General features: G+C 42.1%; 1 protein-coding gene across 2 annotated transcripts; it reads right to left on the reverse strand.

The window, feature by feature from the left end:
* Positions 1-1,714: 1,714 nt before the first annotated feature.
* On the reverse strand, positions 1,715-17,478 carry tie1 (tyrosine kinase with immunoglobulin-like and EGF-like domains 1). 2 transcript variants are annotated; one of them, XM_068589985.1, is made up of 24 exons: positions 17,228-17,478; positions 16,076-16,372; positions 15,808-15,918; positions 15,525-15,680; positions 14,355-14,486; positions 13,500-13,640; positions 13,244-13,372; positions 12,698-12,843; positions 11,793-11,937; positions 11,509-11,667; positions 10,820-10,960; positions 9,215-9,517; positions 8,401-8,691; positions 7,889-8,082; positions 7,608-7,754; positions 7,455-7,518; positions 7,214-7,324; positions 4,871-5,061; positions 4,616-4,729; positions 3,994-4,064; positions 3,313-3,353; positions 3,106-3,202; positions 2,929-3,028; positions 1,715-2,707 (listed from the first exon to the last, which is right to left on the reverse strand). In XM_068589985.1, exons 1-24 carry the CDS (start codon positions 17,289-17,291, stop codon positions 2,636-2,638), a joined length of 3,417 nt encoding a protein of 1,138 aa, XP_068446086.1. In that variant the 5' UTR covers positions 17,292-17,478; the 3' UTR covers positions 1,715-2,635. The 2 variants fall into 2 exon arrangements, with proteins under 2 accessions (XP_068446086.1, XP_068446087.1); XM_068589986.1 differs by lacking the exon at positions 9,215-9,517.
* Between the last annotated feature and the right edge of the window lie 4,384 nt (positions 17,479-21,862).

The following is a 21,862-nucleotide window of genomic DNA, read 5'->3' on the forward strand; positions in this document are numbered from 1 at the left end:
TTCTGTTTACCCTCAAACACATCTTCTTATTAGACACAAGAACAAACGTGAGATGCTGTTGATGAAACTTAGTAAATGTTTCAGTCCATCGTCTGGCTAGGTTGGCTGTTTTATCCCTTGCTCTAAATACAAATATGAATATGAATTTGAAAGGATACCTATGGGCAACACTAGAGATGATGAGAAGTGCTTCACAAACTTAAAGTGCCTGGGGGACCAGCCTGTAACTATAAACACATAATACAAACCTGCCAGAAAAAAACATGCCATGAAACAAATGAAACGCTCTAAAACCAAATATTAACTTGTATGACCAATTTCCAGGGAACTGAGTTCCTGTCTTCCTGTTTTAATTTAATTGACCCCAGTTTAACATTAATTGGTCGTGTATACCATTACTGAAAGCCCATTTCATGTTGTGTATTGCTTAAATTACATAATGCCATCAAAAGGTCATGAAAGAGCCATTTGCAACTCCAAATAAGTAGGGACCATCCAAAGGTTCACCACAGTATTGATGAATCAATCTACTGTGAATATAATAATTTAAAGACATGTGGTTCTGGCACCAGCTCTCTATTCATTTTGAGTCATCTCTGAAGGACAAAAGTCCTGACTTTTGCAGCACATGGCCCAGGTCTGCTGCTGACTGAACAGCCCTGCTGCATGTAACCTGGACTGCACGACATCATAGGATCTTAAACATCAGACAACTGGGACATAACAACCACTATACCTCTGGAGAAACCAACCTAACCAAAGATCCAACCCACCTCAGCCACTTCCCCTTCCGCTTGGCAAACCCTAGGGTGATAAAATGCCTCTGCATCTATAATAAAACAGACAGCCTCTTCCCGAGAGCTCTCTAACTTTCTCAGCCAAGCGTTGCCAGAGCATTGCCAAGAGCTGTTATCCCGCCAAACAGTACTGTCAACACTCCCTGGCAACACATCCCCAATACTGCTCGTATCGGCAGCTCAGCTCAAACTGGGAAATCATTTGCAGCTCCAACACCAACACCCTCGCTGCTGTTTCAGATCAAATCAAGCCCACACGCAATAACCCTGACCCCAAGCCGCCCTCGCTCACCTTACCCTTACGTCAAACTTCCCAGAATTTTTTTTACATTTAAATAGCAGGAAGATAAATTATATATTTTTTGTCCAGTATGTTTATCTTTTTATAGCGCTATGTGACTAAATCAGTAAGGAACCATGTGCCAAGGTAACAGATGGGGTTTCAGTCGCGCCAATAGAGCGAGCGCTTGATATTCAGAATAGATTTTAGCCCTCAAGCAAGGGATAGAAATATGTATTTTAGTTGTGTTCCCTTATCACATATTTGTGTTGTTGTATAGCCGGTGTCTTTGTGTGGGAGTCCACAGGAAGCTGGCCCACTGAGACCATGTTTGACAGACAGTTAAGCGCCTGCGGTTGGTTTGTGAAGGAAACCCAGTGACAGATCAGCTCAGTGCAGCAGGGGTATCAGTGTTCCTGAACTCTGAAAGGATACTTTGGCCCCTCAGCAGCCTGACCTGTGGTTTCCCATCATTGCTCACTTTTGAGGAGGCCAGCGACAACAACAACAACAAAAACACAATAATCTTGGCTCACGTCAACATCCTTGGTGTCACAGAAACTGCAGTTTAGAACTGAAAGCTAAACTAAACTTATAGCTAACAGGACAGGCTCAGCTAGCAATGTGATGAGTCCAGTCACCACACAAAACCTTTATTCAAGGAACCAGTTAATGAAAACATACTGTACATTCTCATACAATAGATACATTGCGTTAGGTTGCATAGTGTTAAAGGTAAATTATAATGTTGGTCGCTGGCAGACTAGCTATGTATCTGCCCTGTATTGTTATCATTTTCAAAACAACTTCTCTTGCTTTGCATGCAACACATAGAGCATCTGCCATGGGTGCATTTATGTCAGTTTGTATCTTTGACTACATTCAAATAGGAGGCTTTGATACATCCACGTGACAAAATATATACAGTAGTAGTTACATTCACATGGCAGTGATAGGCAAACAGTAAAAAAAACAACACCAATGGCATTAATGAGGCTGGTTTAAGTGCTACAATGTATGTTTCTTTCATCCGTTTCTAACAGGCTAAGATCTTGAATGTGTGTGATTCACACTGTGTCCTTTGAATTTCATCTCCATAAAAGAAATTCCGTCTCCATTTAGACCAATAGAGGGTAAATAAAGTCATGCGTCGACACCCCACAGACCCTGTGGTGTTTTAGCAAGTCACATAGCTCCTTATTTGTTGCATCCCCTAAACAGTCAGAGAAAAGTGTGCAGCATTGTAACTTTTGTAACAGCAAGAGGTACAATGTTGTGTCTTTTTTCTGGGACTGGTTTTGGAGTATTTGGGGTCAGTATTTCCCAAAAGGGTTGGTAGCAATCGCATTGATCCATCCAACTCCTCATCTCCTCACGCCTCGGATACTCCACACAGTGTCCTTTCACAGTCCTCCATCTATAGCTGGGTGGCCTTGGTAGAGCGCCTGGTCCTCCTGTCGTGACGTTGAGCGGCAGGGGGGTGGCAGTAACGTGGCGACCGTCCTCGGGACTTCCTATTGGGGCTACGTGACATGCTAGGGTCTGGGGGGGCTGGTAGTCAGGCCTCCTCGGCTGTGGCGTCTATCCCAGCGTAGGTGAAGTTCTCAAAGAGAGCCATGTTCACGTAAGCCTGGAAGATGTACAGAAGCGGTTGTGATTAGAGAGTTTAAAACATCATCAAGCTGGATGGAGCTTCATAACACGTTCATGTAATTGTGTGCAGACCAGATTGCTATTGTGGTGTGAATATAAGTAGCTATCTTCAAGCGATGTACACTCCACTTAACTCCTACGTATAGTACAGCAGTACATGTTCTTATAGTCTTCCCGACTGTGTGAATGCAGCATTACCTTCCTGGCCTCCTGCATCCTGTTGAACTGGACAGATATTTGGGAGAAGGGAGGTCTCTCGTAGGGCCGATCCCTCCAGCACTGTTTCATCAGCTCGTAGCTGGACGGGGAAATAGACATTGATCAATAGACATTGAAAATAAGCTAATTATTAGCTACAAAATGATGACTACTTACATCTCATCATCACAGTTTTTGGGTTTCTCCATCCTGAAGCCTTGTGGCAGTTTTTCATAAAGCTCAGCGCATGTCATCCCACAATACGGTGTGCCACCTGACACACACAAGACAAATAAACATTTATTTTTTCATACTGATAGCGGGTCCAACAGTGGTGGGGACTGTCACCACCATGTTACCGCCACAAGCTATATGCTTACTTACCTAAGCTTACAATTTCCCAGAGGAGAACACCAAAAGACCACCTGGGAGAGAAAATGCAAGGACATGAGATGTTTGTAAAGTAAACATGGGACGAGAATAGCACTGTTTTATTTCTGACACTTGACAGAAATTCAGTCTGGGACTTACTTTGTGGGTCATATGTGATATAAGGTTAAAAACATTTGAAAGAAACCTGTGTAATCGCATACTAATCTACATATCCAATAAGATAATACAAATGTAGAATCCAGTATAATGTTATGCATTGAAGCATGATTCTTAACATCAATGTGGAAAGAGACAAGGACCCTCTGAGTGTCTCGACACCATGAAACCGTTCCTACAATCTGATGAGTGACATGAGAGGAGCCATTTGTTTCTCATGTCACAATGCTTGTGTGCTAGATCATATGAGCAGACACGTGCAGACAACATGGCAGACACGGCTCTCCAGTAGGTTTCCTTCACACTTCTTCCGTTAACTGTCCTCCACTCTTCATGCTCCAGTTGACAGGCCAACTGTCTCCTAAGGTGTACCCGAGGCTTCCTGCTTGTGCTTATCAGTTACGCAACACATACACAACTATTACCACTCCGCCAGTGACCAGAGGCATGATTTGTTTGCAACGCCATGAGCCTACCATGTCTCTCAAAATGTTTTAGCAGTTAAAGTCCACTCACACATCACTCTTGGTCGTGTACACGCTGTAGTTCAGAGACTCAATGGCCATCCAGCGCACAGGCAGCCTCCCCTGAAAGTCAAACAAGACGTTCATTTTGAAATATTAAAACATAAAATATGAAACAGGAATACATAAAGAAGTTAAACGCGCTTAAATCTGACAGGTTGGCACAGGTTGATGATGGTCCATTAGTGCAATGCAGCACATTGTACTACTACACTTTATTAGCATCTCTCAGATGCTGTTTATATTCATGTGGTACCAGTAAAAAACGGCCAACGTTCAATACATTTTAATAGCAGTAAATTATTATCCTTCAAAAGAACTTGTTGGTTAAACAATTAAGTATTTTTCAAAATGTCATATTAATTAATTACCAAGACTACAACTTGATATACAGATATAACACTGTGGGGTCACACATTTAAATCATGCGCAGATATCGACTGTTATGTTTGTTGTAGTTTATCTGTGCCAGATATTCGTCTTCTTGGCTGATGTCAACAGCACTAATCCACTTAAGTGGCAATACATTGATTACAAAGTGACTAAAACAACTAGTGCCCTCTGCTGGTGTTTTTTTTGTTCTTTTTGCAACTGTCCATGACTCCACCACTCACCATTGTCTTCTTAACGTAGACTTCCTCGCCACGGGACAGGCCAAAGTCTGCTATCTTTGCCACGAGGCTGTCTCCTACAAGAACATTCCTGGCTGCCAAATCCCTGTGGATGAACTAGCAAGAGAGGGTAGGAGGAAGAGAGGAGGTAAATACTGCCTTTAATGAGACATATAAAAAAAAGAAATTCAAGAAAGATGAACTCATCCATACAAAATAATGAACACGCAGCCACACACATAGACCCTTCCTTCCTACCTGTTTGTCACTTAAATAGTGCATCCCAGTGGCCACGTCGACAGCGAACTGCAGCAGCTGCTGGGAGGTGAGGGTGGAAGCAGTGCCATGCTCCTTGGCGAAGGCAGGATCGGTCTCCAACACTCGACTCTTCCTCAGGAAGTCCAGCAGGTTACCGTAGGGGGCGTATTCGATGGCTATGTACAGGTAACCTGGAGAACACAGAGACAAAAGTACCATGAGGAAGAGGAGATTATTCTGTAATAAACAGAGAGGACACTTAATACATGTGCCATAGATGTCTCTTTTTATGATGTTTGATATCGTCATGTGAGACTTACTCACTTTGGGGCAACACATAATCTATTTAACATCACAAGAGACTCTCATGGTGATAAATACAGTCGACTCTGCTAATAACCGTTCCATCTACAAGCTCAGCTCCCCAAAAACTGTGACTATGAGCTTGGCCGGCCCGCGATAGGCCGGGAAGAGACCCAGCTCCAGCTGGTTAGGGGCTTGGCCTTCAACCGTCCTGTCTTGACACAGACAGAAGTAAAACAGACCTTTCATGAAATCCTCACAGAGATCAACCAGATGGTGGAGACTTTGTTAGAAGATGGCGGCTTCCAGCCCAAACCAGAGTTCCAACAGGTCATGAGGCAATTGTGCTTGTTGGAAGGGTTTCATGTTGATTTCTCCAGGAACAGGGAGAGCGCCAACAGTTAGTTCATACCATATGTCGAAGAAAAGAATAGCGGGCCGATGGACAGACTTAAAGAATTGTAACGTAATACAATCATGTTCCTTCTCAGCTACAAGCTATTGTGTTAATCGGGACAGGCTGTGTTTCCTGCAGCGACATCTTTCCAAAACAATTGTCTTTGCTCAACGTGAAACAAAAAAGACCTTCCAAAATGGAAGACATAACAATTGAGCACCTGCTTGTGCTACCACTGCTAGCCAGAGACTTTCTCTGTTGCATTACAGTACGTATTAACAGTCTGAGTAAAGAGAGCAGCAGCACAGGAAGAACACACATGTTAAAGAAACATTACCCCCTGAAAGTATGTCTTTTATTATTGATCTCTTTCCTTCTTTATTTTCACACCTTCCAGCCGGCTTCCCTCCCTCCCCTCTTCCCCACAACAGTCCTTCCTTCCTTCCTTCCTTCCTTTCCATTTTCCTTTCTGCTAGTTGAACAACAAGCCAGTCTTTCCATACTGTAAAAGGAATATGCTTGTGTTAACCTTTCAAATAGTTTTGGGATTAAATTATTACAAACTGCATAATAATAATAATAATGAAAAGAAAATATAGTAAGTATTAAGAAGGCATGTAAACAAACAGCTGAATCAAAACAGATCAAAACTGCTCATGAAAATGACACAAAGGGAGGGTTTGTTGGGTATTTTCAACTTTTTCTTAACATTGTAAATTTCCATAGGTAAGAACAAGAATGTATTGCTCTTGTTCAGGAAGCGGTAGTACAGTCAATGTATATTGTTGTACTCTTATCACTGAATAATGGAGGAACACCTTTAAACAATAGATGTAAACACGGTCTGTAGACTCAAGAGCTGAGTGAACAAGGAACCAGTGGAGAGACTGAAGTGGAATGTTTATGTTTCAAAGCGGATCTGGCGCTGTAAAGTCCTCACTGATGTACTTTCCACACTAGACTTCCTGCCCCATATGTTATCAATCTTTGATCAAACAAAAGAAATGTAGTTATTCGATGTAGAAGCCATGGGCTGTAAACTATGGGAAACTGAGACTGCATGGTAAGAACTGGGGCCAAGGAAACCTTGAACAAATACATAAAGATATTGTCTGCAAGACATCGACTAGTATATCAACATTAATCAGTCCTTTGAAAAATCAATACTGCCAGCTCTTGAACAAATGTGTATTGGCAAACACATTTAGTCTATTTGGGAAGTTTCAAAAATATTTAGCAAAACAAAATCCAATAGATTAATAATATGTAATAATATGCACATCAGGCAGACCTTGAATTGTGTTAAAAATAATACAGTTATACTATAATTGATTTACGCTTGAGCAGTATCACATTTATGTCATATAAATGTGATACTGCATACATAGACATATTTTATCTCATATAGTCTTGCCAGTAAAATGTGGACGGTGTCCACCAAATAAAAAAAGGAATATATATTTCACATAGTTTATAGACACCAGATAAACAAGCAACAACATGCTTATCTTTTATGGATGTCACATTATCTGTTAAGGTAACATACAGTCTTCATCTTACAGTCTTCTTAACAGCCTAGTCATCCGTATTTCTTCAAAAAGCTCGTCAATATCAATAAAGGCCACTAGATGTCGCTCACTCACCTCTGTTCTCACAGGCTCCGATCAGATTGATGATGTTAGGATGCTGGCCTAGTTTACACAGCACCTCCAGCTCGCCTGCAAAGTCTCGGTGGTCATTCTCTGAGGCAAACTCTGCAAGAAGACCATCATGAAAAGCATCATTAGATAAAGAGCAAGCGGCGATGTGCTTGTGTGTAATGTCTCTCGTGTGCAACATCTCGATATGTGCGCGAGTGCTTGCGCGATTGTGTGCCAAGGTTACCTTTCAGCATCTTGATGGCTGCGCTCATTTTGTTGCCGTCCTTCTTGATCATAGCTTTGATTACCTGGTTTTGAGACTGTCGTTAGATGAAATGTTTCACCGAGTGAATAAAGGATTTCAAATATTCACAAAGTACTTTAAGAGCTTCAACACCTGGCCAAAGTTGCCCTCTCCGATCACATCTTCAAACTTTATGTCCTCCCACTCCAGGATGGGATAGGTCAAGGGCTCTGGTGTCGGTTTGGGCCTCCGCGTCAGGGTCAGAGTTCCTGAGTTAAACTGCAGAATAGTCTCCTCACCCTAGGGGGTATAAATAGTAAGCACTGCGATAAATACACACATATTAAAGTTCTTGAACGTACAGACGTTCTCAAACTACATTTGAGCTTCGCCAGTCAACAGAAACTCAGTAAAGACAAAATGTGGCTCCTTACAGATCCAGACTGGTAGGTGAACGTGCGCCGGCGGTTGAGCAGCGTCTTGCGGATGAAGAAAAGAGCCAACAGCGCCAGCAGGATAGTCACACAGGTGACGGTTACCGAGCCCACCACGGCCACCAACAGCTGGTAATTGTCCCCAACGGGCCTCCCAGCCACACCCTGGGTGGTTGGGACGAAACTCTGAAGGCCTTTTTTTGGGAAGAGTGAAAGAGATAGAGAGGGAGGACAGAGAGACAAGGTGGATGATGGAGAGAAAACACACATTGGGAGATGGAGATGGTTTTCAGACAATGAAGATAAATAGATTGTCTGTGTATTTTTTATTCTAGAACCCTGTCCCTGTGTGGGCGATCCCCTTCCACCTGGGAAAAACCCAATATTAGCTTAGATCCCCCAAAATAATTAAAAGGCTGTCATGGGAGTTTAAACTAATCCAACAATATCAACATGTGAGTCGTAGTAATGGCGACTAAAGGTGTGTGAGCAGACAATGACTTCCGACTCACCATCCCCTTGCGTCATCGCCTGAACAATCTTGCTCCATTCTCCCGGCACTTTGGAGAAAGCCCGCACTCTGAACTGGTAGAGCGTGCTGCCGTTGAGCGCCGTCACATCTTTGGCGGTCTTGTTTCCGTCGTCCGTGTCCACCCAGGGGTGCGGCGACCCGTGGCCGACCGGTTGATACTCGATGATGTATTTGATGATGCCTCCATTGGGATCTTCGGGGGGCTGCCATCGCACCTGGATGGCTGACATGGACAAGGGCAGGGCCTGGATGTTGCGCGGGGATGACGGACCTGAGGCACACAGAGATTATCATAGTTAGGGAAATCAACAGTGATACTCTAAAACTATAGTTTAAATAAGATGGGTGTTACAATCACAGGCTTTTATCCGTTGGTGCTCGGGGTAAGCTTTCATACCAAAGAGAAGGGTTTACCAGCATTCATTGCCATTCTGTCGGATGGATCTTTTTCTAACTTGTTGATCTCCACTGATTGTGAACCAACACTATCAGCTGCTAAACTCAATTAAAGTGTGTGGGTCGGGAGAGAGTCACCAAGTAACCAGCAAGCACCAACTATACTCTTTTCTGGAGGGTTTCAAGCACATTTAAGAAGCTCTTACCATCCCATTTATTTATGTTTGATTTACCATTAAAACATAACACGTGTGAGACTTTTTAACACACTACATCTTGTTTCAGATCGCTTGGTTAGCCACAAACCCTTGTATATGCGTTACCAACTGCATAGAAAAGTCTGCAACATTCAGAAGGAGCCTTCCTCGCAGCTTATTAACAGCAGAGTTTCTAGTTACCCTGGCTGTTGATGCGGAAGAGGTAGGGTTTAGAGGGCGGCCCCAGGCTGCCACAGTTGATGAGGCGCACCACCACGGTGTAGTCTTGCTGGTACTTCATGTTGTGGAACTTTGTGGAGAGCACAGTGAGCAGGGTGGTCTCCTCCAGTAGTTTCTCACTGAAGGGTGGGGGCCCGAAGAGCTGCACTAAAAAGCCACTGGCTGTGTCAGCATTAACGCCATTGTTGGCGAGCAGTCGCCAGCGTACGGTGGCATTGCGGCCTTCCACCGAGCTGATGTCAATCTCAGGTTGAACTGTGGGCTCTGCAGCGACAGAGAACACAGTATGAGCTGACGGCTCCGTGAGAATTTCTCTCATTATGTCAGTCACGGCGCCCGAGAATTGCCCCCTTGAGCGACAAGTAAAGTATTCCCAAGTGAAGTGGACGATTACCTCAATTTTCGATTTCAAGTGGCTGCCGTAAAGCTTTTAATATTGGCACTGCTCCTTTGAAGTGAATTAATTTACACCCATGGCTCATGTTTGCATGACTGTGGCCTAAATCTAAACTATAATATACTTATTTTAAGCAGGTTTGGGGTTTATCTGGGAGAAGTTACAAGATGAAGGATACTCAATAGACAATACACAAGCAGATATCTTTGCTTTTTGAATGTGCTGTAAGTGTGATAAAAACCTATTATCCCACAATGTGCACAGCTAAAAACGGCTGCTGATTGATGTCCATTGCGAAAATAAAGTACTTCCTTTTTGGTATAAATCATCAGATTTTCTGTATGGTGTACTAACTCAAAAACAAAATGCAATATAAAGATTAGTATATGCTATATACAGTGAGTTAGTATGTAGTAATGGATTGAATTGTGAACCTACAATGTGCATTCCTTGTATTTTGGCCAATTGTACAGTTTACGACAGGCCACAGAACGTTCTAATGTAATCAAGTGTCTTGAGAAAATAAATGAATTTCAACATTGATTACAACATTTGTTTGGTGCGGAATTTAATTTGCATCATATGCCATTTTAAATATGACTTCTCACTCCATAGTTCATGGTCAAAAACTGTTCTGTGGTATTTCTCAAAGGCCTGCGAGTCATACAAATAGTTTGTGATTGTATAAGCAAACAATGCTCCCTTGTAAAAAAAAATAGAATTTGTCCATTTCACACATGGATCTTACCACATATGGCCAAAAACTCAAACTCAACAGAACTATGAAACTATGACAATCACTTTCCATTTCAGTTTGTTTCCTTGATCTTTTCCTTGCTCACACTCGGATCTGCTCTCCCCCTCTACACCATTGAGGAATTAAATCACTGCTGACTGATGACGAAGGTTTTCTTTTTGTTATTGTAGCTGGGATTCCATGGAGACGTCATTATAGTTTTATGATGGAAGTGCCCACGGAGCATTTCAGTGCATTGGTGTCTTCCGTCCCTTACTCGAGTCATCCGTACAGATATGCTCGCAAACTATTGGTCTCACCAGACATACAGATTGTGCTTGCTCCTGTGTTTCTGTAGATATTTGTCCAAAAGCAAGATTTCCAGATACCCATGTTCAGTATGCGTGTGATCCCAGTTATCGGTCGGTCTTACCGGGACAATCAGTCTCCATGATGGCCTCCGGCCCCGGGGCCCCCTCTCCGCCTTCACCAGGGCGACTCAGCTGGACACGGACATGGTAGCGTGTTGAGGGCTCCAGGTTCATCAGCGTGATCAGCTCTTTGTCACTATAAACTGAAAGAAAGTGGATATGGAACATACAATTTGATGTGTGGGTAATTTATTTAACATGTGTCTTACGACATACATCCATAGTATAAAAAAACACACATTATGGACATTAAAAAGGATTTAAAATGACTCATAGCTTTTCTTTTTTTTTCAAAATGTGTTTATTTGATTTTCTATTTTTTGGTTTTCCCTTTCAAGGAAGAACAAGTTACACATACAGTAAACATAAGGAACAGGCTACCAGACAATAATAAATAAAAATAAAGATAAAAATCTAATAAATTATATAAAATGACACCCAAAACAAGGTGGCACGCTCATTGGTACGTTGGCAAGGAGTATTTAGATAGTTTTTGTTAGTTATATGAGAAGTTGTTGAGAGAAAAATAAAACAGCAGGGCACTTGAACCGAGTATAAAACCCTAAACCTGCAGTGCATTATGGAGCAAACATGATCAGGGTGTTTCTTGTAAATACTTTGGATTTATTTTGGTTTGTCTTGGCCAGCTTTTCGATTCACGTAATATTACTTTTGAATGACATCATCCTACCTATGATGGAGGACCACGAGTCTTCGTTCCCCACCGGCTTGTAGAGGAGCCTGGTTGAGACGATGGGGCCGTCTCCTCTGTGGGAGTCCACGGGCATCACCAGCAGCTGCTTACTCCTCCTCTCCAGCAGTTTGGGAGCAGTAGTGGGAACAGGGGGCTCTGAGTAGACACAAAATGTAGATTTGTTGCTGTCATGTGATGTTCCTGCAGAAAGGAAACGGTCCCAAAACAATGCATTTTCCTTTCTGTTTATTAGATCAGTTATTCCTTTTATTTCTACAGACCTTTAATGGTGAGGTTGAACTTGCGGGAGTCCTGGCCTCCATTAGTGGACACCCTGCACTCCCAGAGCCCCCCTTGTTGAGCAGTCAGACCAGGGATTTCAAACAGGGCCGTACTCTTATTCGAGTCCATGACAGTCCGAGAAGCCTGAGAGTAAAACATACAAGAAACAAAACAATGTAATGCAAGATGAAAAGCACATTTACATGTATTGTGCTTATGTTTGCTGCTGCAAAGAACGTCCTAACTCCGAGAACTTCCTTTGTTCCTGAGTGACGTGGTGGTACAGTTCTTTATCAGATTGTTTCTATTATCAAGGAAAAAGCACTAAAAGAATAACAAAGAAATTGTACATTTCACTTACAGGCAACACGTAGAAACTGCTGTACTGTAAAGTGATATTGCCTTATCTGGTCGGACCATTGTGTTGTTGACTTCCTCTGAACTTGAATCAACCTACCCAATCTTAAAGTTGCAGTACAATTTAACTGAAGTCACAGCACCAGTTGAGAATCAAGGGGTGATTACCTTGGCGTAGCATAAAGACAGGGAATCAGGTATCTTGGCTCTCGTTAATTTTTTTTTTTTTTTTTAAAAAGATTAGCGCCTGTAAATCTTGCAACTTTTTTTGATTTAATCTCTATACAAAATGTTGTTGACATTTTTGGTGAAACATTGAAAAATGTAATGAATCGACCATGAATCTTGCAGCATCCATGGCATATCCTCAAAGCAGCCACATTGGAAACCGCTATACAAGATCACCCTCTCCCTGTGAGGCCTTGTATTTAAACTCTATTTTACTAACTTGACTTAAATTTGATACAAATATGCTGTATTTTAATTCAGGTTTACGGAAAGCCTGAATTAACGCAAGAGTGTTGCAAGCAACGTTCGGTCTTTCTACCTTGAGTACAGTGCTGTCCAGCTTTCGCATCTCAATGCTGTTGTGGCTGGGCAGAGGGTTGCCAGTGGCTGAACAAAAGATCTTGGGGTTAGAGTTCAGATTCCACTCCAGATTACTATCCAAATCCAAGATCTGGGGAGCCCGGTCTGGAAATGGAGAGAGGTGTGGACCAGAGATGGAGAAAAGACAATGTTGAAAGGGACAGAGAAGATTTTTATGTGTATTGGATTTCAAAAACTTCATTTCCCATAACGCCAGTCCCATAGCAGTTAGAGGAAACACACAATTTAATTGAACCATTTCACAAGACAGGGTTTCATTGGGGTTCTGTCATAAGCCCCCCAACCCTGATGTAGCCATCTTTTTGGGGTAAAAAGGTTTCATTAATAAACTGCATGTAACCCGGCTGTGTTTCATACGTTTTGTAACTCAAGGCAAAAGAATAACTCCACAGTAGCAAGGTAGTCAATTCATTTCAACAGAGGATCCAGACCTGAACAAAGAGACCGACTCAAAAATGGAACACTACGATGTGAGGCTACCTACCAGACTTCTCACAGTTCTGTCCTCTCCACCCTGTGGGACACTGGCAGCCACTGAAACGGTTGCAAACTCCTCCATTCTGGCATTCACAGCTCAGGCTGCAGTCTGGTCCGTACATGTCATTATCGCAATCTGGAAATAGAAAACCGAAAGCTAGACTGCACAGTGTGACACACAAATGGGTAAAAAAAAAAAAAAAAAAAATCATGCGCATATTATTTGGATGAAAAATACGGGGACAAGCTGAAGTGACGCTCACCGTTCTCACAGCGGCTCCCAAACCAGCCGCTGGCGCAGGAGCAGCCATAGGGGTCTGGTAGGCAGAATCGAAGGCCCCTGCAGTTCAGCTCGGAGCGACATGACTCCTGGCAGTTTCGGCCGAACATTCCTTCTCTGCAGGCTGCAAACCGTCAGAGAAAGACAAATTCACAAATCTGTTCATTTAACCCTTGTATGGCGTTCGGGTCCGTGGGACCCGTTTTCGTCTTTCATCAAAACAAAAGTAGTATGATTCATTGTTTGTTTTCAAACTCAGACCTATTGGCCTTGGCTCATATTCTGCGAAGAAGAAAGAGATTTGAATATGTGATTGCATTGTTATGAAGAAAAAAAAGCTGTTTAGGCACAGTTTGTACCTGAATGTTGTGTAGATGTGACGTTGCTCTAATGTTTGTCATTAAAATGCAACGCAAAGTTGGATCGATAACGCACAGACGCAATAGTGGATTCATTTAAACTAGTACTACTGTGTAGGACGCCATTGGATCACCAATCAAATCCAAGACAATGGGATGTTTTGTATTGGTTTAGTGTTGTGTTGTATGTTATTAATGAATGATTATATTAATGGGTATATGTTATTAATGGATAATTACCTTTGGTTTATGGTTCACAAGTTAAAACACAGTGATGAACATGGTCAGCATGAAACCTGCTAATCATCAACATGCCAGCATGGTCATTGAGAACATCCAAGCATGCTGACATCAGCATTTTACTAATGACAACAGGAAAACAAAACATCTTCTCTCTCTCTCTCTCCCTCTATCTGTCAGTCTCTCGACCATTCACACATACATGTACAGCACTGTGACGTATTGAGTCCACTACGAACCTGTCTCACACCGCGTTCCCATGAATCCCGGAGGACAGATGCAGTCTCCGTCAACATCATGGCAAACTCCGCCGTTGAGACACTCCGGACAGTCCTTGTCACAGTAAGGACCCCACTTCTTACCGGGACAATCTGCAAAGAAAACAAGTTTCTCTTCCTTTAAAAAAAAAAATATCCAACTTGTTGAAAGTGTGACGTCCAAAATCCATATGTGTTATGTCCTCTTTGAATATGTGAACAGTTTGTATTTAACCTGCCTGCACAATTCCAGCTTCTATTGACCCCTGCATAATTTTCTGAGTGCAGCTATTTATAATCTTAGAGAATGCAGACAGGCAGTGTAATGAATTCAAACGAATTACCATATCATTTAGATGTGATTTCTGATTTGCGGCGTGTTTTGCACAGTTGTTCTGTTGCTCTTTTTCAGGCTCCTACTATTTTTTTTTCCCTGTGAAAGATTGTTTGGGGGCGGGGGGGGGGTACTGGGACAGAGGATGTTGTATGTCGTACAGACTGCACAGAACGCCTGCTTGTATTTTGTATTCACTATACAAATCTAGGGAAATAGTAAAGACATTGAATCATGTAGTCATGTAAGCTGAAAAAAAAAAGTCCACTGCATCTGGTGGAGAGCGCGAGAGGGAAGAGGGGACTCTCAAAGCAGAGCAGGTGGAGGGTGGAGATGGTGTTGATACTGCTCATGTCTCGTCACAACACAGAGCTGCAGGAAATTAAACTAACACATGCCGTCTCAAGGAAATGCATCTCATGGTCAAGCTTGAATTCATTAAGCTCAAAACCAACTTGCTGCTGTTGAAAAGGTATACTTCCACATATGTTTATTTGCCTTCTTGCTGACAGTTTGATACCCTCCTCATGTGTCTGCCATTAAAAAAAAAAGGCTTTTTAGCTTAGCTTAGCATAAAGACTGGAATTGAGGTATCTTGTGTTTAATCCATCCCCCCAAAAAATAGATTTACTCATCAGTCTGTTTTAATTTATTGACTCTTGGCTGCCTTTATTGACATTTCTGGAGAATATAAAGTCCACTTTCTGTGGGGTCTGATGGATGTTAGTCAATTTAATACACAATCAGACCCTGATGCGTGCACATTTCTGTGTATGTGTTTTTGATTCCGAGCTTGTGGATATCAGGATTAAACAAACCTCTGACGATGAGCCTCATCCACGCGCCCTGAAGGGGGATGTCTCCCACGTAGCTGGCGCTGTAGATGCCTTGATTGGCAAAAGCTGCATTCTCCACGGAGAGTACCGCTGTACGATTGACCACTTCATTCCAGTGAGTCATATAATAGTAGTTTCCTGCACGGAACGCACGCACGCAAAAAAAAACAAACATGGACAGCCTGATTTCCAATGTGTTAATAAAGTACTTCCGTTCTTTTTTTGGCAAACGATTGAAAAGATCTTATTGTGTTGGATGCCTTACCATTGTACTTCCAGGTCACGTCTCTCTTTTGGGAGCTGAGTAGCTGCATGCTGAGGTGAACGGTCTCTCCTTTGTTAGCAGTAAGTGTGAGGTGTGTTGGGACAAAACTTGCTATAAAGAAATTTAGATACAGACAGTTATGATCCAAACCTGACACACCAGCCACACTGGATGGATAAGAGAACTGCAGAGGTTCTACTTTAGGTTTGGTCGGTTAAAACTCTCAGAAAACAGCAGTTGTATAGTTTTTTTATGAGTCTGAACCCACCTCTTCCAAGGTTATTGATCATCGTGGCTGTCTCAAGTGGGGGGACCTCCTGAGTGGATTCACAGTAGAAGATGCCGATATGATCCAGTTCACGGAAGTCTCTGGCCACTGCTTCCTTGTTCCTGGGCTTATGCACTTTGAAATGTGGCTTCTTGGGGAATATGAGGATTTTATTGTCTTTCCTGATGTCCAGCTCAACCTGGGCAGGGCTGCGCTCTCCATTGATACAAGAGATGGTGAAGTGATTGACAGCGGTGACCTCCGCTGTGGATATCATCGTCAGGTCGATCACAGCGTCTGCAGGACGTTTGAAATATGTGGTGTTATTAGTCATAAGAAACGTAACTTGATTATGATACTTTTACAATTCACAAACCTTCTGATTCACGTTTTTATATATATTAAGTCACATCTGTCACATGAAAAATACTGTTTAGTGCTCACTCTTCATTCAGCACTATTTAACTCCAATTTCATTGAAATAGCTGCTGTAGGTTTCAATATAAATTATAATATTACAATACATCATCTGGTTTCTGAGATTAAAGTTAGTTCAACATAGATAACATCAGTTTGGAACATGTTCGAGACCAAATAAGTAAAAGGTTTAATTTAATTGCTAGTTTCATTAACTCCTTTTAATACACCCGACACAGTTTACACAAAACAGTGCTGCAAACCATCTGAAGACATACACTGCAGTACAACATGAGTGTGTGTTTAATCTCATGGTGTATTCATTCTGAAAGTGACTCATTGACTTGCAACATCTTACACACTGACATCTGAGGTTGAGAAACTGCCCCACATGGACTCAAACAAAAGAAGGAAAGCAATTATTTGAAGAAGAAGAAAAAGCCAAACCCCAGTAATGCCAGTTTGTACAGCATTCCTGGTATTTAAGCCCAGATCCACAGAACAATGACAGGAAACATGGATGAGCTCTTGTTTTCCCAAAGGGATCAGACATCCACACTCTACACTCTGAGCGTATTTATGACTTTAATGAATTATTACATGAATAAAGAAGTAATTAGTATGAACTTAAATGGGGAATTGTTTTTTCTTAATGTACATAACGAAAATAAATGACGACTTTAATATGTTTGCTCCGTTGAAGAGCAAACAGACTTCAAATAAGTTCCCCCTTACCTGATAAATCAAGGAAGCAAAATACAAACACCCACACAATCCTCATGGTATTTATAATCCTCATTAGGAAAAAAAAGTTGTCGTTAGTAAGTCGTTTTACGGGGAGAGTTGTACATCCAAAACGGTGACGCTGCGGCACGACGAGTGGTGCGCGTTTTTACGCATAACTTGGCGAAGAAACCAGACTTCCAGTTCAGGTGTAAAATCTCTTCGGCAATGTACACAGTATAGATTTTAGAGATGGTAGCACCAGCCCGTCACCTTTAGAAGTACAGAGTTGGACCTTGTGTAAAGCTCCGCTTTCTCTGGGTGGGAAAGGAAGGAAGAGCGTCACCAGACAGCGGAGGACTGCTGGCGCTCCAGACCTCCCCGATCCGATTCATGTTGCCTATTTGAGTTTAAACGTTGTCACTTGATGTTCCAACACAATGCCAACCACCATTATTGTCTATGCATAACAATGATTCTGTCATCTATTACACAGTTTAAACAGTAAACGTACACTCTACTTAACGATAGAATAGCATTAACTATTGGCTAAAAATGTCTTTGCAATATATATATTTGGATTTATTTGTACTTCTGGTATTGTCACATAAATATTTAGTTCTGTGTTGTAAGAAGATTATTGCACACATGTTGAAAAACGCGAGGCACCCGGATTTAGGCTGTCAGATAGAGATTTACGTTTTTGGAGAATACAAGAGACTGCATTCCACCAGAGCACAGCTACGTGCTGGTAATAGTGTACTTGACCACAGTACTTTATACTACTTGATAGTTTTTATGCAATTGTGCGAACACTATGCACTCTAGCTGACATTGTATTGTATTGCTGCTCTGATCTTCTTTGGTAAGACACTGTGTGTGTGTAGAACACCAAATGCTGCAGCTGGAATCATGTTTTGCCAAATTCAACAGCTTTGTTCTTTCACTTCAAGGAGTTAGTCGAAATCCTTGCCGCCTTTATGGTCAGCCTCCCCTTATTCCCTCACTGTTACAACCAGTCAGCCTCAGGACATTTTGAACAATATGCTTGTTGTGTCTGTGCCATTTTTGGCCCAATCTTTGAAAAGTGCTGCACTGTCTCACTTTGAGACATCCACTTGGAAAACTGCACACCGCCTTTTTTTTCTCATTTTCTCTGCATTAACTGTCGACTGATTTTGGTGTTTTCTTTACATTTCCTTGCGGCCTCAGACAATCGACTTGAAGTTGACTCAACTTCTTATTGTTTGTGATATCCTGTTTTCCATTTCGAGCGCTCACATGGATGTCTTCGGCCTGCGCAGAATATTCTATTGTATGCTTGATTATCCAAATAACCCAGAGTAAAGTAATAGAAGTATTTGCAAAGTGTGGGCACATTGATGTCTTTAAAGACAATAATGTCAGTTAGTGCATAAAAGACACGCTGAAAGTCATGAGGACACGTCCTGCGGGTTCAATTAGCGGAGGTAAAATCAGATTAATTAAACCTGAAATGGGTACGCCCAGGTTGGAGATGTTTTGTCAACAAATCACAGTGTTTCCATTTAGACTCTTGGCAAACAAAGGGTCTTGGCTCAGACATAGATATTGTTCCTTTAATCTGCTGTTGGTGCGACCTAAGTAGCTCAGAAGCCAGAGCTATTTGTTTTAAAAGACCATCTTATTTCCTCACTTCAACAACTTTCACTGACAGGAATGGGCTTAACAGGGAGAACGATGAAACTGAACTGTCACGAGCCGACGGCTAGCTGCACGGTTCACGCTGCAGCACAGTGTATAGCCAGAGGTTTACAATACAACTATATGCAAGCAACACACAACTTTAAAACTATCATCGAGGCAATTTTATGATGGAAAAGAAAATCTGAATTTTGCAGGTTTTGCAAAATGTTGTAGAGTCTGTGAGTAAAGTTAAAGGAATACAATGAGGAGAGCAGAGGAAGGAGTGAAACAACAGCAAATATTGAACAGTGCAGAATGCTGCCCACTCAGCTTGGTGGAGCCTTTGTAGGAAGCCAAAAAGGAAAAAGACCAAAGGCTGGGTCAACACTGACGCTTCAGCCTCTGGCTGCATTAAGACTGTCAGGAGCCAGAAACCAGCGGTGGCTTTGTGTGAGTGTGTGTATGTACATGTGCATGAGTGTTTATGTGATGGTGCATGAATGTGAAACTATATAGCGGCTATGTGTGTGCCCATGCATGTGTATATCTGGGAAGGAAATTATTCTGCACATGGAGGGTGGAGGACACGCTGTGCTCCTCAGCCATTAGCCATTGTATACAAAAGTCTTTGTTTCCCTATCGTGATTATGAACCGTGTTTGTAGGTAAAGTGGCCGGCGTTTGCTTTATGACACTATCAGACAAGGGCTCGCTGCCCAGTGTGTCTTCTGGCCAAGTTCAAAAAGCACAATATTGCTTCCCTGGTTATGTAACAACAGTGCAACAAACAATCTTGTGTGAAAGAGTACATGCTGTTTCTTAAGCTTGAGGCAAAACAGCATGAATGGGGTCCCTTTCAAAGGTTTATGTGTTTCAATAATTGATTGCTTTTTAATTACTGTAACAAAAAGGCAGCGATGAAGTTCCATGATGTAATATAAAAACAATGTCAGCTTCAATTTGAGTGACAATGGGTTGGGACATGCAACCAACCATCTGTGTGTGGTATAAACACTGAACCCCTCGTGTCCAAGCGTGTCTTTGATGTTTTATTATGCATCTGCTGTACATTCCTACTCTTAATTCCATCATTTACAAATTCCATTGAGAAAAGTCAATGTTGGGAAATATCACCTGCATTGTGTCAACACGTTGATGACCAGCAGCATGCTCCCAAGCATGTTTGAGTTGGTTCTGACGTTTTGTTGTGGTTGTAATGGAGGTGGTGATAGCAAAGCTGGGGGTGTCTGGAAGTGAGACCGGCAACAGAGGCGGGAGGTCTCTGAGACTTTGTGAGAAAGTTTGTATTAAATTCCCCATTTCCTCTCATTGTGTGGCGAACTGGCCTGGCTCCACACGCACTGATCCTGCAAGGGCCCTGAGAGACTAAGCAAAGGTGTCACTCACACCTCTTAGGCCCCCCAATTCCTCCCAGACTGCACTTACAAAACCCCTGACCTCCTCCAGCCCAACATACCTCATGTTGTCTGATAAAGGAACCCTATCCGAGGCTCATGGGTACCATGAGAGACACAAATCATGTGTGAGTGTATGCTTGAGAGTGTGATGACATGATGTTTGTGTGTGTGGGTGTGTGTGTGTGTGTGTGTGTGTGTGTGTGTGTGTGTGTGTGTGAGTGAGAAAAACATGTTTTAAGTGATAGGGTAAAGATGATGAAAGACACATGGATACAGACACAGATTTTGAGATACATTGCGTGTCTGAGCATTAATGGTCAAAGTTGAAGACCCCTCCACAAAGACAAAGTCCAGTTTTATGTGTATGGAGGTTCTGAAAGTGTTTTTTAACGAGCAGATTTCCAACACTATGTTGGCAAACTATCTCCTAAGCTCCATTTACCACTGGAGTTGAGCCAATGACTATGCATTTCTGACTGTAGCCACTATGTAATACAAACAGATTCCCACCCCACTGTGTTAAGTAATACTGACCAATTTGACAAATTGTGAGTCAGAAGAAGTTGGTAATGAATCACAGTTGAGCTATTTATAAGGGATTGACAGTCAACCCAGTTCCCATCTGTTGCTAGTGCATTGTTAATATGGATTAATTTATATAAATCCATGTCAGATTTAATGTCTTTATTACAACGGGGCACAGTTTTAGCCACGCTAGCGGCGAGGCTCTCGGGGATTGCAATGTTTAGCTGCGTGTGTTTTACACTTTGATCCAGACTAAAATGATCTCAACAAATATTAAAAGGGTTGCTACAAAATGTAATATCCATGGTGACCAGTGGATGAATCTCAATATTTAGTATTTTATCCCTGCCTCGGATGGATTGTCATGAAATTTGCAACATTTTTATCTCCCTCAGGATAGATTGTAAAGTCTTTGTTGATCGTAACTCTTCATCTTGTGCCATTATCCGTTTAAAAATTCCCATTTCAATCAGGAGAGATCAGTCGGATAAAGAAAAGATCATTATTTTTTATTAACAGGTGATATGTGATGAAGTCTTGACAGAGTCTTTGGTGCTTAGATTCTACAGGGCGATGGCAATTGAGGGTTGTCTGACCCGATCAGCAACACGATAAATCCCCCGTGTGGAGTCCAGACCTGGTGGTGGCGGAAATGATGATGATGATGATGATAGAAGGATGAGTTGATGGACCAGCGAAGGATGGGCGGAGATAGGGAGTTGGAGGGGTGCGTAACAGCAGCATGAACGAACTGAAGGTCGAGAGAGTCATATTTTTAAAAAAAAAGAGACTGCAGCAAGATGATGACATCATGATTGACAGCACCGAAAAATGACAGCAAGTAAATAATGAGTGAGCAAGCGTGAGAAGTGATTGGCAGATGTATGAGAAACACATTACAGGCGTCAGGCATGAAAGAGGGCGGTCTTCCGACTAAACTTACACTATAGCTTCAATTCCGTCAACAGCTGGACACAAAGTTGGTTTTGTGCTCATTTAAGCATTAAACCAACTTAACTAACACATCAGCATGTTTGCAT

This window comes from Clinocottus analis, unplaced genomic scaffold (assembly GCF_023055335.1).
Source record: "Clinocottus analis isolate CAN_PGR_092001 unplaced genomic scaffold, fCliAna1.0.p SCAF_23, whole genome shotgun sequence".
Lineage (NCBI taxonomy): Eukaryota > Metazoa > Chordata > Actinopteri > Perciformes > Cottidae > Clinocottus > Clinocottus analis.